Raw genomic sequence first — 15,428 nt, 5'->3', positions numbered from 1 at the left:
AAGGTGACATGTTTACATAAGCTTTTAGTTCGACTCTGCCATTAAAAGCTATGAAACCATTCATTAAAGGCAATAAGCATCCGAGAGTCCTTTCATTAAAATACTTTCTCCTTCTTTTCTCTCAATGTAAAAGACCCCTTCAGGACATTTCTGTGTTTTGTTTTCATGTCTTTCATTTTTCAGATCACAAGGAGGAGAGAGGGGATTAGTCATAGACATGTAAGTTTAATGGTGATTCACGCAACCAAATTATAAAAGAGATACAGTAAGTCTGGTCCTCAGTGTCGACTGTCTGAGTTACATTTGAAAATTCTGATTTGAGGATTTTTGCTTTGGTCTTTCTTCTTGAAATAAACAGATAATATTATTATACCTTTTTTTTTCAAAGCTGTGCTCCACTGATTTTTAAACAGCTAAAACTCAGCATAATGCTTCGCCCACAAGAGGATCATGACGTAACTTCACGGGACAACACCTGTCAGTTGAGCATCAGTGACCTTAAGCTTTTGCCGTGATATGCATCGTCTCCTTCACTAAGCCTCATTTCTGATCCCACCTTGAAATCCTTGATGCCGTCGTAGATGCTGGCAGGAAGGACCTTGTTCTCCCCGCAGCTCCGTGCCTCGGTGACTATCTCGATGACCTGCTCCAGGGCGCAGCGCATTCGGTGGAACACGGCGTCTTTGTTGATCCGCGCAGACTCGCAATCTGGGTGCCTCAGGCAAGTCTTAAGAAGAAATTCGATGTGAAATGTCAAAGCTTGCATCCTCCTCAACTCTTTTCAACTTCCATCCTTTTTATAGAAGTATTTCCAGCACGATTATTCACATTTTGTTTCTCTTTTTTATGATTGTGTGACTTTTAGTTGTGAGCATCACCACTGACTGAGAGACCCTGGAATTAAATAAACTTTAGAAGGCCTTAAATCTTGCGGCTGGACATAATCCATAACCCTCGCCCAGAGGTGCAGTGTTGGTGTGCCAGCTGTTTACCTTGGAGGCTGTGAGGAGCATCATGGTGCATTTCTCCAGCACTGCTCTGGCTGCTGCCATCCGCGCTTTCTTTTTCTCATCCTTCAAGTCCTACAGCACAAACAAGCGCACAAACACACACATAAACACACACACATGCACACACACCATATGGTAATGGGTGGCTTTACTTCAGTTGCAACTTCTCAGAACTCTCCGGGTGTCCGAGGGACATGAAGCATCAAACACATGCAACAAATCTCTTTCATGCTGGTACGAAGGGACACACAAATGTGACACAGACGCCTCTCCAAGTTTACACACACATGAAACTTCCTAGGTTAATTGTCGTCAATTTAAAAGTGATGCAGCCAGAATAGGAAAGACGAGTGAGTGTGTGTGACCTGCAAACAGAAATAGGCTTGAATTGGGTACATACGGGATTTGGAAAAGACAACTGAATCAACCCGTCTCCCATCACGTCGCCATAGATTACAAAGACAACGTGATTATCTGTCATTATTTTTGCCTCTGTGCTCGCCTGGCTTCAATAGATGAAGATGGTGGATTTTTTTGTAGGGGCGCGTGCGTACGTGAGTGCATGAGTGGGAGTGAGTACGACAAAAAAAAAGAAAAAAAAAACGAAGAAAACAGGTTGGCAAACAAGGAGAGAGAGCATTAGCTGCGATGAGGAGCGTTGGGGAGAGACACGATGTGTGTCAAAACACGAGCCCAGAGGAAACTCAGAAAGAGGGACGGTCGATCCGCTCTCCCTGTCGAGATATCGCAGCCGTTGCACTTTACATCAGCTTCTGCAGGCAAAGCGCTTTAGTTGCAGAGGCTGTATGTGTGCATCAAAGTAGGATTAGCAGTCTTTGACAGACCCAAGTTAGAAAAAACACCTAAGTTGAACTGTTTTTCTACAGCTTTGAGAAAAAGTTTTGTTTTGCAGATCTGCTGAACTCTCGCAGAGAGAACGCATCTTAACGAACAGGTCAGTTTATATCAACGGTGAAGCGCAGCGTCTGAGGGGTGTGAGTCATAACTGGCCTGTGCATTTCTTTTATGGATTGGAAAAATGAACATACACTCAGACACAAATAAAGAAACTTAACAGAGAAGCCCAGAGAAGCCTTGTTACTGCGTCATTAGATTCTTTTTGGGAAGTATAAATATTTGAGGCTTGAATCATTGATCCGGGTATGCCTGCGCATTCATCGAGTAAATACTGCAGGTTTCACAGCCTAATTTCACCACCTGCTTGCATATTCAGAATCCCATGTTCGGAAAACCGCTGCTTGTTAGAAGATTACATCTACATGAATAAACAAAAAAAGCTCGGCGTTGCAGAAACGAGACAAATTACTGCATGTTCATAAACATCACTCTATCCATATGCAGCTTTTTTTTTTTTGCCAAGCTAGACTGCATTTGCATTTCATTTATTGGGAGAAATCTACAGTGCGCTGATGATTTTGACACTCTTAAAACAGAAAAGCAGAGAGCTGCTCTCTTCACATGCTACTCACGTTCTGTCTGTCCCCGGTGAGGTGGGCAAACTCAACCATCTCATTGCCAAACTGGCTGAAAATCTGTACAAATTCCTGGAAGGTGCTGACTCTTTCCAGATGGTCCAGGGTAACCAGGACCTGAGAGGGGTGAAAACATCGAGGTAGTATAGCGAATGTCCACAACCTGCTTCTGATCTTGCTGGATATCATACACCATGTTTGCATGCCAAGAGTGAATCCTTACCTCACAACAGAACCAAGACTCAAAATGACATTTTTCACATGCTATTTCTACTACTTCATTGTTCCCTTTTGTAGTAATAACAGTTCAGTGTGATGGAATTATATCAGTGATCTCCTAAAATAAAAACCAGCAGATTAAGTAGCTGCTAACCTGCACTTTAGTTAATAGTAGACTATGTAGCTGCTAATTTAGCTGCTGACGGTAGGCTAGCTGGCAGCGCTAACGCAGCAGCTTTTATCCACACCAGACAAAGAGGAGAAAGAGATGTAATTGTGTTTGCCAGTAATGGAGAACAGGGGGCTGTCGAGCGTCTGTCCAAACGAGGCTAACCAGTCATGATTAGGCCTCCTGTTTCCATTCTTGGCTCAGTCTGCAGCTACATTCATATCACGCAGTCTGGCTAAGAGCATAGCCAGGTACGATGGAGAGAGGGAGGCAGTCTCTCGCTCTGTGTTTTTATGTGGCCGCTAAATGTGCTGCTTCCCTTCAATTACCTCTGGAGTACTCCTTCAGACAGTCAGTGCTTGTCTATAAGGAAATAAAGGACTGGGGATGGTGTTTGTGTGTGTGTGTTTGTTTGCAAGAGAGGCTAAGCAGGAGATTTTTGTGCCTATTCTGAAAGGCTGCATCACCTTCCGTCTGCACGTCTCACCTTGTTGCGTGATGTGATTATCTGTTTGATGACGATGCGGTCGGCTAAGACCAGGACTTTGGTGACCGAGGAGAGGAGCAAGCGGGCAGCCTTCACCATCCCTGTCCTATCACTGAACACCGTGCCACGTCCGTCTGGCTGAGACGGCAAGGCTGATCCCACATCTGTCAGCTGGGCTATGGCATCACCTGCAAGAGAGGAGAGAAGGGTGCTAAAGTCAGAAATCGTACATGGCAATATATTGTCTGATATTAGCAATTCGACATTTTCTTTCCTCTTACCAATTTGTCTACCTGAACTCTGGGTAAACTCTTTTTTTCCCAAATTTAAAATCTGTATAAGCCTTCCTCACTGCACGAATGCTCACTGGGATCAAAGATGACAGCTGAAACATTAACTGTAAGACATCCATGCATGGCTTATGAGACTGCGTCATTATAATGCACAAATCTCCCTGCATATATCTGAGTAGCAGATGATGGATTACCTTTTAAATGATAAGTAACAGGAACTTGCAGTATAAACCCTGGTCACAGTTCTTGAAGAAATGCACTTTCTTCTTATCAAAAACAATAAAGAAAACACTAAATTCAGAGGCACTTTCGGTCAGAGTTGAAGAGTTTCTGGCTAACTGTCAGACCATTCAAGAAAAGTCTCCTGCCAGACCCAGAACATGCTGGAGGGTTTGCATTTCCCATCTGGACTGGGGGTACCCAGGGATTCCCTAAGAGGAGCTGGAAGATGTGCCTGCGCAGAAAGACCTTTAGGCTACTTTGCTCTGCCTGCTGCCACTGAGATCTGGACCCAGAAAAGGAGGCAGAAAATGGAAGGATGGATGGTCAGTTGATTATTTCCTACATGTTAGTTCAGACAGCACTATGGAGAAATGTACTTCCAACCTGCCTCCAACCTCATCACCTCGGGGAGAACATATCGTCCTAGACAGGATGAAAAACAACAGTACTATATTCAGCACTGTGGAGCGTCAGCCACGCCAGCCTGACCCAAACACTTTTGGCATGCTTTCTGGATTATGTGAGCAATTGTTTGGGGTGGACAACTAAGGCCCTCAAAGAGTATATTCATACACAGAATATATGCAAAGGCAAAAATATCTGTACAGTGTCCAACTTTCCCTTTCTCCCTTTCTAACTCGCTCACACGAGCCCCAAAAGAGGGCAGAATGCAGAATACATCACCAAAATAGTACCTATCAAGAGAAAAATGTTAAGAGCAAGAGGGAGTGGGGGAGAAATGTCAGAGAGAGAGCTCAGTAAGGAGGGGGGAGGGCTCTGTCTCTATCGGGTCATGCAGCTTGGCCGTCTACTTGGTTTGGCTGGTCCTTTAAAAGAAGCAGCACTGACAAACTGATTGCATCCGACAGGCTGCTTTTCAGCGCCAGCTCCGCTAACCAGTTAAAGCATCTCGGCCTGGCTCACAAAGATTGCTGCTCAACCCCCACGACACTAAAGCAGAGCGAGCCAACTGTCCCCTCTGAATCCCAGAGTACGGATGCTGTGGAGTGGAGAATGAGTTTTTCACGACCTTAAAATGTAACGCTGAGCTTTTCCACACGCCCCTTCGTTATCGTACGCACTCGCGACCTTTGTGTCTCCACCGTGAAAAGCAGTTGGGTTCCTACACGGACAATCATGTATGAGGTATGAATGATGGTAATGAATTCTGCTTTTTTTTCTGTAGGATAAATGTATTATTCATAAGTGAAAACTTGAAAGGGCAAATCCTTGACGTGTTGGTACAGCGCTTGCAGGCAATTGATCTCACATGACTCAACAGACGGCAACGTCTGTCTGTCTGGATTGCGATGAATTTTGGCGTTTACATTCAACACATCGTCCGCCACCTGCAGTCCACATGTAGTCCCGTACGCAAACACAGACTGTAAGCGCTAGGACTTTGTTTTCATCCTAACCACCATCTTATCTTGAAGCTTCTGAGGGAGAAAGAGAAAGTGAGACAGAAGCACGTGAACGTGAGAATGACATTGAGAGACTGAGTGAAAGAGACAGAGACAGAGATCCAACGCAGATTGCCTCCACTGACCTGCCTCATTGGATCTCACCACCGCTCTGATGATGGGTAGCATCTAATTAAACTAGTGCTTTCAGCCTGCCTTTATTTCATTCATTACAGCGCACAAGGCTGAAGCCTGCCTGATTAAACTCTGCCTGCAGCTAGGTATTACAGAAATGTCAATCCTTCACTAACTAGCCCTTCTCTCTGAGAAGAGACTTAAAGACTCCAAAAAAGTCTTTCTTTTTCCATCCCTGGAAATGTCTCCATCTTTTTTAAACGATGGCAAAGAAGACAAAGACGTCTTCTTTTTTTAATCAGGGAACAGTTGTGCAGTGTCTGTCGGGAGAGGTGCAAGGCAAAACTGTGAAAACACCTCCCGAAGAGGAAAGTGAGAACTGGAATAAATTAGTGACAGTGGGCAACGCACACATATACTTTACTTGGCTTTATGGTTGGACACACACACACAAACATGTACACACACATTTTCTCATCAGTCTACTCTCCTCCTCCCACCAGCGCTCTCTTTGTCTGAGTTTTAGCCGTCTTTACAAATCAGCACTGTGTGAGGATTAAACGCTTTGCTACACAAGCTGGATCCCCCAACATAAACCTATTATCACAGTGTTGTGTCTAAATTCTTATCCGGTGTGATATTGTTTGCAGTCCGCTCTGTAGGAGGCTATATGAGGTCCTTGTTTTGCCTGATAAGAACCGAGTTTCCAGATAGAAAGAGTTGTTTCTCCAAGCAAGTGGTGACGAGTATCTACACAAAGAATTGCAGGAACGTTGAGATAGACGGGAAGATACAGCTGACGTGCGCGTGAGAGTATTTTGAGACAGCGCTTTAACGGCAAAATGTTAGAAGAAAGTGTGGAAACAAATTCCTGACAAAACCATCACCTCTTCTTTCTCGGGTTCAATAAAAGCCGAGGAGTGATCCACACGCTCTTGTTTCTTCACACTGGTTGTCACTGTCTCCACCCCTCCTGCAACCCTCCGTGTCGCTTTGTCTTTCTCAGTTGCTGTTTTTTTTTACTTGACATGCATCCATCCAAACAGATGAAGCCCCTTGCAGCTACACCCTGGGCGAGGGACGGACTACACCCTGGACAGTTCATGAGTCTACCAGCTAACCTGAACAGGCTACAGATGTGAGGAGAAATGTAAACTCCACGAAAAAGCCCAGCCGAAGACTGAAAAAATAAAAATAAAATAGGGGTCCTGACCTCAGGTTGAGAAACTTCTTAACGTAACACAGGAGCAATCTATGTGGCAGTGAATATCAGGAAAACGACCCCTTCAATCTTGCCAACAGGCTGACGCATAAAGTCTCTGGGAGCCTTCTTTCAGAATCTATTACAGCTGTGCTTTCCGAGCCAGGGCCGGCACATTCGTTCCCTCCTTCCACACAGCACCCTTGGGTGAAGAAGTGCTTTTTTCCCCTTTACTTCCAACCTAATAACAACAATGTCTTTAGATCATTCTGGAGGTCCTCTGGCATAATGCCGTTTGACAACCAGGCTGTCCAGACAAATAGAAATGTGCTGAAATCTGATAACCGTGCGGCGCCTGCAGGTGATGCCGGTTGCTTAATGAGACTGTCACTGTTTGTCTTAACAAATAAACACTGAAGAGGAGACAGTAAGTCTTATTGGCTGACTCGCTTTAATATCCTCAGTGGCCATTCAAAACGTCACACAGCCATAATAAGATGCAGACAAAGATTCCTACCTGCTCTGCGTGCCTCGAAGCAGGCTTGACCCATCTCATCCTTCAGCTCCTGGTTCTCGGTGGCGATGGCCTCCCCGACGGCGACAAAGCGACCCACAGCCACGCTCACTGCCTGGCCCACCCTGTGTATGGCTGCCAGGGTGCGCTCTGACTTCTTTGGCTTGTCTTTATGGTTGATCAGAGTGGTTATCTGCAGGAATGCATGGAAAAAGAAAAGGGCGACATTATTTATGTGGAGGAAGCCTCAGACTTTACACTCACCAGTTATTTAAGGCTTGCATTGGTGGATACTTTAGTTACTTTTCCACTGACCCGTCTAAGAGCCTGGAGGAAGATAAATGAATACACAAGTTGCATGGCTGCACCTTGCCAATATAGGATCATAACTTCTTGTTCAACAGTGAAAGTATGCTGTGATAATGTGCAACAACATCTCTGACAAGGGAGCATGTTGAGTCTGGAGCGCACACTCCATTTGCTTATCAGCAGAGGAGTTTCCTGCCTGTGCAGCTACAGGAGGAGATAACATTTTGGAGGACGGCACACGTAAAAGCTGCTGTGCGCAGGGAACGAACACACACCCGATCTCCAACACCCCCGACACAAACTTTCATGCAATCTGAAAGAGGAGACGCAACACACAGCACATGCTCGCACGCCTTGTGTGACAAGACCGGTGAATACACAGACACACGAAACTCAGGTGGGGCCTCTTAGTGGTATCTGAGTGTATCAATTATGAATGGGAAGCCAATTATCATCAATTATTTATTGATTGCTTCCACTCTCTCCAGCTGTTATCATTGTGGGTGTGAGTGTGTGTATGTGTGCCAAAGCGCTTGGGTCAGGCGGGGTGGTGGGCGGTGATTTTAATTGGTCCATCAGCTGCAGGTGGTCCACGTGGGGAATCTTTGACGGCGAAGTCTTTGTGGGCCACAGAGCACACGCTGAGCCCAAAAGACTCTGAAAGAAATGCATTAAAGGAATGTTTGACTGGACTTTGAACAGGACGGTCACAGATCAGCACCTCCCAGGTAGAAGCACGCACACATGCACGCACGCACGCACGCACGCACGCACGCACGCACACATACTCATACAGATTGTGCCCAAACATGACATTAAGGTTTTTGCTGGCTTACTTAACACAATACAACTAGCAATGGAGGTGAACTTTCTGTCAGTTGACTAGTCGATTGACTGCCACTTATTTTCCTGATTCATTTTGATCCACTAAAACATCAAAAACATAAATCTGTAATAAACTGTTGAGTTAAATTAGGAGCAGTTAAGAGAAACCTCTACACCGAATCATTATCATTACCATTAACTCTATAAAATGTAAGAAAACAGTGAAATTCCCATCACAGTGACTTCAAATATGCCTCCCAGTGGCAGACCACAAAAGAGAGACCGTAAACTCTGAATGCCACAGCACAGCAAACCTCTTGAGCTGCTGCCCACATCAAAACCGTACATCACGCATCACCCGCACTGACAGTTTCAGCAAGTATCATGAGTTTCAAAGGTCTACGAGCACTGTTTAACGCTGCTTAAGCTGTTTCACTACATCAGGAAGCCTCTTCGTGCCCATTAGCACTGAGCACAGCACGCCTGTCTTTCTGAGAAATACCTTATCTGTAAATGTGTTTAAAGAGAAAGAAAAGAAATCACTGCTGCCTGGTTTGGCATAAATTCTGCACGGCACAGAAAACTGCGCTGGATGCATAAATCCCTTGAACAATGAAGGTCATACCTCTGTACTGCACTGATGCTGCAATAGTAGTTCTGTTACTCAAAAATCCCACGGGCTTTCATCACAGCACTCATCAAGGATTTTTAACAAACACAAGAGCCTTCCTGTTGCTTTCTATAAAACAACATGAAAGGTCTTGATTGTTAAGAATCTAATTGTGTTATAAAACTCATGATAAAAAGGATATAAAGAAAAAGATTTGAGTGGACAAAAAACAGAAAATCACTCAAGGGCAGCCTGAACGCTGCAGGACCGTGAAGGTGCTCGAAGGCCTAATGAGAGACTGCGGCTCAAACAATGTGAGTGTGTGTGTGTGTGTGAGTATCACACTGTGAGCTGCTCTGATGAGTAGTTGCTTAAATGCCACAAGCACACGGTTGGAATAAACTTACTGTAACCACGCTGCTCTCTCTCTCTCTCTCCTCCACCCTTTTATCAGTCTCCACCTTTCACCTTTTCGTCTCGCTCTTCATTCTCTGAAGGACCATTGTTCGGCGGCAGGATCCTGACCCTCAAAGTGCCCGTGAGGCCTCGGTCAGTCACTTTAAATGTCTCAGCATTAGAGCTTCCCTCGGTGCGAGCCCAGTGTTTTTCACTGACTCACCCATTCAGAGGAGGCTACTCCTCAGAAAACACCAACGCTGGCTGGCTGGACATTATGCAGCCTAACGGAGGGAATTAGGGCACCGTGACACACGATTCAGACCCACGTCATGAAATAGGCTGTTGCTCAGCGGCAGGTGGCATTCATGGAACAACGGATAGACATTTCTGTGATGTAAAGTGTCTGCTTCTGATGAGTCATTTGTCCCTGTCTTTTTCTGTGTGTCTTGTGCACGTCTAAAAATGTGCGTGGACGGCATTGTTTTTCTTTAATGTCTGCAGGGTGCACGTCTGAGAGCAGGGAAAGGCATGATCGTTTCCCCCAGAGGACTTGTACAAGCAAACGGTGACACTCATGAGCACTCGGGCCTGGCACTGATCCAGAAAGCAGTGTTTAAGAGGGGAGAGAGCGCGAGAGAGCAACCTACGAGTGTGTGTGTATGTGTGTGAAGGTATATAAACACCAGCACCTGAGGCTCGCGGAGAGCGGCGAGGAAGAGGAAGTGACAGAAAGAGATAGAGAGACAGACGGAGGGAAACAACAGAGGGTCAAAATGGCACCAGGAGAAAACCTGATAACAGAGCTTCCTGTGTAAAAAAAAAAAAAAAAAAAGAAGCTTTTTCCACACTGCAGCAGATGAGCGGAGGGTGAAGTCGGTTTAACAAGATTCAAGTGGAGCATCTGTGAGCGAAAAACAGTGAAAAAGTCTGTGTGGATTGCAAAGAGAGACGGAGAGAGAGAAGCAGAGAATAACCGCTGCCTGGGATTTCCTCCATTAGGGATTACTAGGAGGGTACGTTCACTGGGCTGTGCAAACAGGAACCGAGCAGGGTGGAGAGCACATAATATTGATACAGTGCCATCGCAGAGGAGAGGCCATTGTGTGTCAGTCTCACTGTGCAGAGGTTTGTTAGAGAAACGCCTCAGAAACAGCGAAGTTCACAAAAAGCGCGATTTCTCCGGAGTCTCTTCTTACAAAGGGAGCCAAAAATCATGTTCAAGGTAAAAATCTGATCAGAGACTCAGTAAACAAGGCTACAAATATGACCAGACATCCAATGCCAACTTTCAGGCCTTCACAGAGTTTGATACTCTATATTCTACGGACGCCTTTCGATCGATACCAGAAAAAGTACCAAGGTTCGATTCCCGGCTTCGCTTCTGGCTGGCAGCTGCTGAATCATTAAAGCTGCCTTCAGGCCAAAGGTTAGGGGTGTACTGTATATTTCACCGCAGTCGACTCATTTAAAATGTCTCCTCAGTTCATTCTCTCCTTTTCACCCACACACACACACACACACACACACACACCCCGCTCCATACCATGCTGCTGTGCTCTGCTGCACTCCAGCAGCGTTTGAATGCCAATGAGCACTCCCAACAAAGCAGCATCCGGCCCAAAGCCTCCCAAAACCCACTGAGGATTTACGCGATATGAAATCTGTGAAATAAGCACAAATGCTGGTTCCGATGCAGAGTCAGACCTCCAGCAGATCTGTTTATTGAACTTCCTCCTGGTTTGGTTGTGTCGACGGGCGTTGCGTCGGCCTGGATAGAGAAGTGTCTGCTGTGGAGACAAACAGCTATTAATCTACTATTTACAGTAATGTAATACATTACATTTTTAGCAGTCTTTTCTTCAATAATGGCTTTTTTTAAGTGGATAAAAATGGTATAATTCACACACTGAATGTATTATTTCATTTGAAATAGTTTGGGCCACAAAAGAAGAATAATTAAATGATTAAAATTTTCATTTAGTCCCCTCAGTGCTGCGTGGCAGGGGAGGATACAACCATAGGTTATGACCGTATTTTCTCCCTTAATACCCTTTAATTCTGAATGCTTTCCAGTCCAGAAAAGAGCAAGTGACTCAAGATCATTACTGAGCCCCAACCGGGGTTTTTCTCTGGGCGCTCTGCAGTCTGCTCGGCGGTTAGATTCAATAGGTTAAACTGTGATTTGCCGCTCCATTCTACACTCAGCCGATACTCCGACAGTGTGAACGCTACACTAACCTTCTATTTCTGTTTTGATGTTTTAAGAATAGCTTCACTAAAGCAACACGCCTGCTAATTCCAGCTTGTTATAGGCATTACTGTGCACTTGACACTGAAAGAGAAAGAGAGAAAACCCTGTAAAAATTTCACATCTCAGGACTTGAAAGAACAGTGTGAGCCCTGCTCCTGCACCTACACACACAACTCTGGACATAATCTCTTATAAAGCCTCTCTTTTTCACCCTCACATCAGCACAGCAGAGCCTGTCCGTCATCTTCTTGTTACTTTCTCTGCTAGGATGCAACCAGTCAATTCCCAGTCATCCACCTCTCATCTCTTTGTTGTCCATAATTAGGAGGACAATTACAAGGCCATAAAAGCAACATCAACGGCGTACTCGGAGCAACACAATGCACCAACAGAGCTCACCCATTGGTTCGTGGGAAATCTAGACTAACACCTCAAGGACACACTGACCGACTATAAATCAGAGGGTAACAAAGGCTGGAAACATTTGTGTCTGCCTCCCATGGCTACTGGCTGAGTTTCATTGAATGGCTACGCAGGGAGAAAGTTTGCTGTAATCAGAGTCATTCTTCTCCCTGCTTGTTTTCCGTCTCTGCTCAGATTCTTGGATTGTGCGGCTGTATGAATGAGTAGATAAATGGGTGCGTCTGTGGGAGAAAACTCCAGTTTACTCCAAACAGATCGATTCAAAGCCCCGTTTCCAGTGGTACATCTGCGTCATTCTTGTCATTTAACAACTGCAACAAATCCTTTTGGCAAAAGAAAGGCAGCGGCATTAAAGTGAGCGTGAACGAGCTCATCCTGGAGGCCTGACGGGGCTTTTATTAAACACACATTGTGGCCATTCATCACAATAATTGCTTGCTTGGTAAGTGTTATATCAGTGTGTTTATTTGTCTAATTTATATCTGTGAAGATTTACTCCGCCTGCTGACGAGACTGAAAGTGCAAAAACAAGTTAAGTTTTTAGATTAGAAACGAAATCCCGGTGAAGGGGCTCATCTCGCATTCAGCTATTAGCAGTCAAGCTCAAGGATTTCCACGCATGTGAATGTGGGGGTGTGAACCAGAGGAGGAACATTATCGATCCATCAACAGTGACTTTTTTGTCCACTTCAGCATGTGTGAGTGTGCAGACGAGTATTTGCTTTACTGCAGCACTGCTGTGTGCTTGAATAACCATGACGTGTGTGTGTGCAGGCAATGATTGGACAGTAGTTTAAGTGAGGAGAACGTCTGAGTTTTCAGGCTTGTCCTTGTTAATATGCAAAAGAATTTCTCCATTTGTGCTGATTTGGTACACGTCTCTACAGCATATGGATCACTTTGTTAAGATCTGCAGGAAAAGGAACGCTTCCAGGTCTCATTTGGGCCCATTACAGAACAAAGAGATCATTGTTGCAGGGAGAGCTGCGCCCGAAAGGACATGTTTGTCCTTTCCATGCTGATTTCTCTTTGAGCTGTACAGGGGTTTTTTTTTTGTCTTCCACAGAATCTGAACTGTGAGTGTCTGTCGGTCTTTATGGATGCAAAGAGAGACGTGGCTGGCTGCTTGCTGGGGACTGCGAGAGAGAGAAAAAAAAAATAAGAGGAAAGGGATGAAAGTCGTACTGAACATGCACTTTAATGGGTGAGCAAATTCCTTCCAAATTGGCTGCTAGCAGACGGGAGTTCGACACTGCGCTGGACGAGAGCCAGGCTGGAGAAGAGATACAGGGAGATGAAAAGAGAGACAGGGAGGAGAGAATAAAGAGGAGGACATGTCACATCTACATCATGTCTTGTGTCTTGGTGGAGGTGGCACAGGTGGCAACACTGTCACCTCACAGCTAGAAGGTCCCCGGTTCGAATCCCGCTGTGGGCGCTGGGGGCGTGTCCTCCACCATGCCTTCAGTGCCTGCTGCTCGAGGAAAGGGGCCTTCCTGTGTGGAGTTTGCATGTTCTCCCCGTGCTCACCTGGGGTATCCTCCACAAAAATACCCCCGCTAAAAACATGCAAAAAGATCACCACCACCTGACCAAAGAAGGAACTGGTCCCCGGGCGCCGGTCGGCTGGCAGCCCACTGCTCCTGGTCGGAGCAAGGACGGAGGAAGGACGACCAGGATGGGTCAAAAGCGGAGAAAGAATTTCACAAAATGCATGGCTCTAACTCTGCATGTTGTGTATGTAATTTGTGACTAATAAAGGATTTCTTCTTCTTCTTCTTCTTCCTCCTCGCTGTGTATCTGGCACCGCACTCCTCTCGTTCAAAATTCCCTCCCTTGTGGCTTCAGCAGCCTCTGTCTTTGCCTCCCCACCTGCATCCGTCCCTCCTTTAGCCGTCTTCCGTGTGTGCAGAGCTTCCAGTCTGTCCCTGGAGCCACGCTGCTGCGGTACAGTACAGTGTGATACAGTATAGCAGCAGCTTGTGATGTTTAAGCTGCATCCTTTGGGGTATACTGTAACAGCATGTGCACAGAACAGCAGAAATAACAAAGAGTAGAGCTGCTACACCATTCAACTCTTAACCTGAAAAAACTTACTGCTCAAGCAGCATATGCTCTTTCATTCCCCCATGAAATGAGTTCAATTCTAGGGCCCTTATGTTAAGTGCACAATGCACCGTACAGCTGGTCCGAATGAATACTGCCAGTTTTCTGGACACAAAGTTGTACACCAGTTGGTCATTACAGAACAAAAAATTAGTAAAACACGCCGGGCCAGCCTCCAATTTACATCCATATTCTGCACCAATGAGTCATGCCTTTATGTAGCAAATGCAAGATGCACTTATTTTATGCTCTTTCAGCTGCCTGCAAACACAGTGGAGAATTACATTCGGCTAATGGGAGTGCAAGTTCTCTGGCGTACCTTGTTAAATTAGAACCACAAGGCAGCCGTTCAATTTAGCATAAAGCCCGAGCTGAACCGCATCCATATGTAGTCTTGACTGGTCATGCATTCTTTGGGAATTAGATTGCATACGCAGAGCAATTTTTCACACACACATACCTGCAGAGGCATTCACACACACTCAAATCTGCTTGAGCTGAGGGGTTCGGGTACAATTTAATCATTATACAGTTTATATAACCCTTATATAAGCATTCGCCGTGTTTCCATCTAATTCTTAAGCGAATTTGAAGCAAACTTTTGAAAAGTCGTAAAGAAAAAAAGGAAAACAAAACTAGAAATTTCAACTGGTTTGGAGCAGCATGGTTTTAACTCAGAAGGTGGCGGTATAGGCTACGTTACACGTGACTGTAATAAAGAGAGAAGAAGAAGAAACCAGGAACAAAAGCAGTTGCTTCCTCAAAGAAGAAACAAAACCAGCCACCTTGACTATCTCTGACAGAAACATGCTGCCAGTTTCTTCTTCTTCTTCGTCTGCCACAGCAGAAACAGCTCATCAAGAATGTGAGTTAAATGTTTCACTACTTCAGAATTTATTCAGACAAGGCCTTTCCACGCCCCATTAATCGCATTAACTCTGTATTGAAAAGGGCGAAGACCACCTCAAGCCAGGAAAAAAACTGACGGGTGAAATTAGGAAAGTTCTGTTGTTTCCAAATAGAAAGTGGTAGAAAGAAGCAGAAACTAAAGAATTCTGCAACTTAATCATTGCGCACAATCATTCAGACACACACAGCAAGGCCATCAGGATGCACAGTGAAAAACAGCTGTTTCAACAGAGCAAATGCAGGGGGCGTGACAGAAGACAAGATTAGAGAGGGAAAAGAGAAAGTATGTTTTATCAGCACCGACTATGATTGCTGTAATGAAACCGTGGAGGTCACAGCATTACGCTTCTCTTAATCTTTTCCTGAGACAAGCTGACCTCAGATCTGTCTGATTCAGGGGCCTAATTTCAGCTCTCCAAACCAGCCATAGCAGCCCAGCATTATAAGGCT

General features: G+C 45.2%; 1 protein-coding gene across 1 annotated transcript in view; it reads right to left on the bottom strand.

Moving 5' to 3' along the window:
- Positions 1 to 15,428, bottom strand: part of ctnnal1 (catenin (cadherin-associated protein), alpha-like 1) — a 44,731-nt gene that overhangs the window by 9,999 nt on the left and 19,304 nt on the right. The window contains exons 2-6 of the mRNA XM_070984994.1: positions 7,150 to 7,339; positions 3,379 to 3,566; positions 2,501 to 2,620; positions 993 to 1,082; positions 557 to 727 (exon numbers count right to left, since the gene is read on the bottom strand). Coding sequence (XP_070841095.1) covers positions 557 to 727; positions 993 to 1,082; positions 2,501 to 2,620; positions 3,379 to 3,566; positions 7,150 to 7,339 — 759 coding nt within the window. The remainder of the gene's footprint in view (positions 1 to 556; positions 728 to 992; positions 1,083 to 2,500; positions 2,621 to 3,378; positions 3,567 to 7,149; positions 7,340 to 15,428) is intronic.

The sequence above is a fragment of the Chaetodon trifascialis genome, chromosome 17 (assembly GCF_039877785.1).
Source record: "Chaetodon trifascialis isolate fChaTrf1 chromosome 17, fChaTrf1.hap1, whole genome shotgun sequence".
Classification (NCBI taxonomy): domain Eukaryota; kingdom Metazoa; phylum Chordata; class Actinopteri; order Chaetodontiformes; family Chaetodontidae; genus Chaetodon; species Chaetodon trifascialis.
Note: the sequence above shows the minus strand (reverse complement) of the source record. Positions and strands in the feature narration are given on the sequence as shown.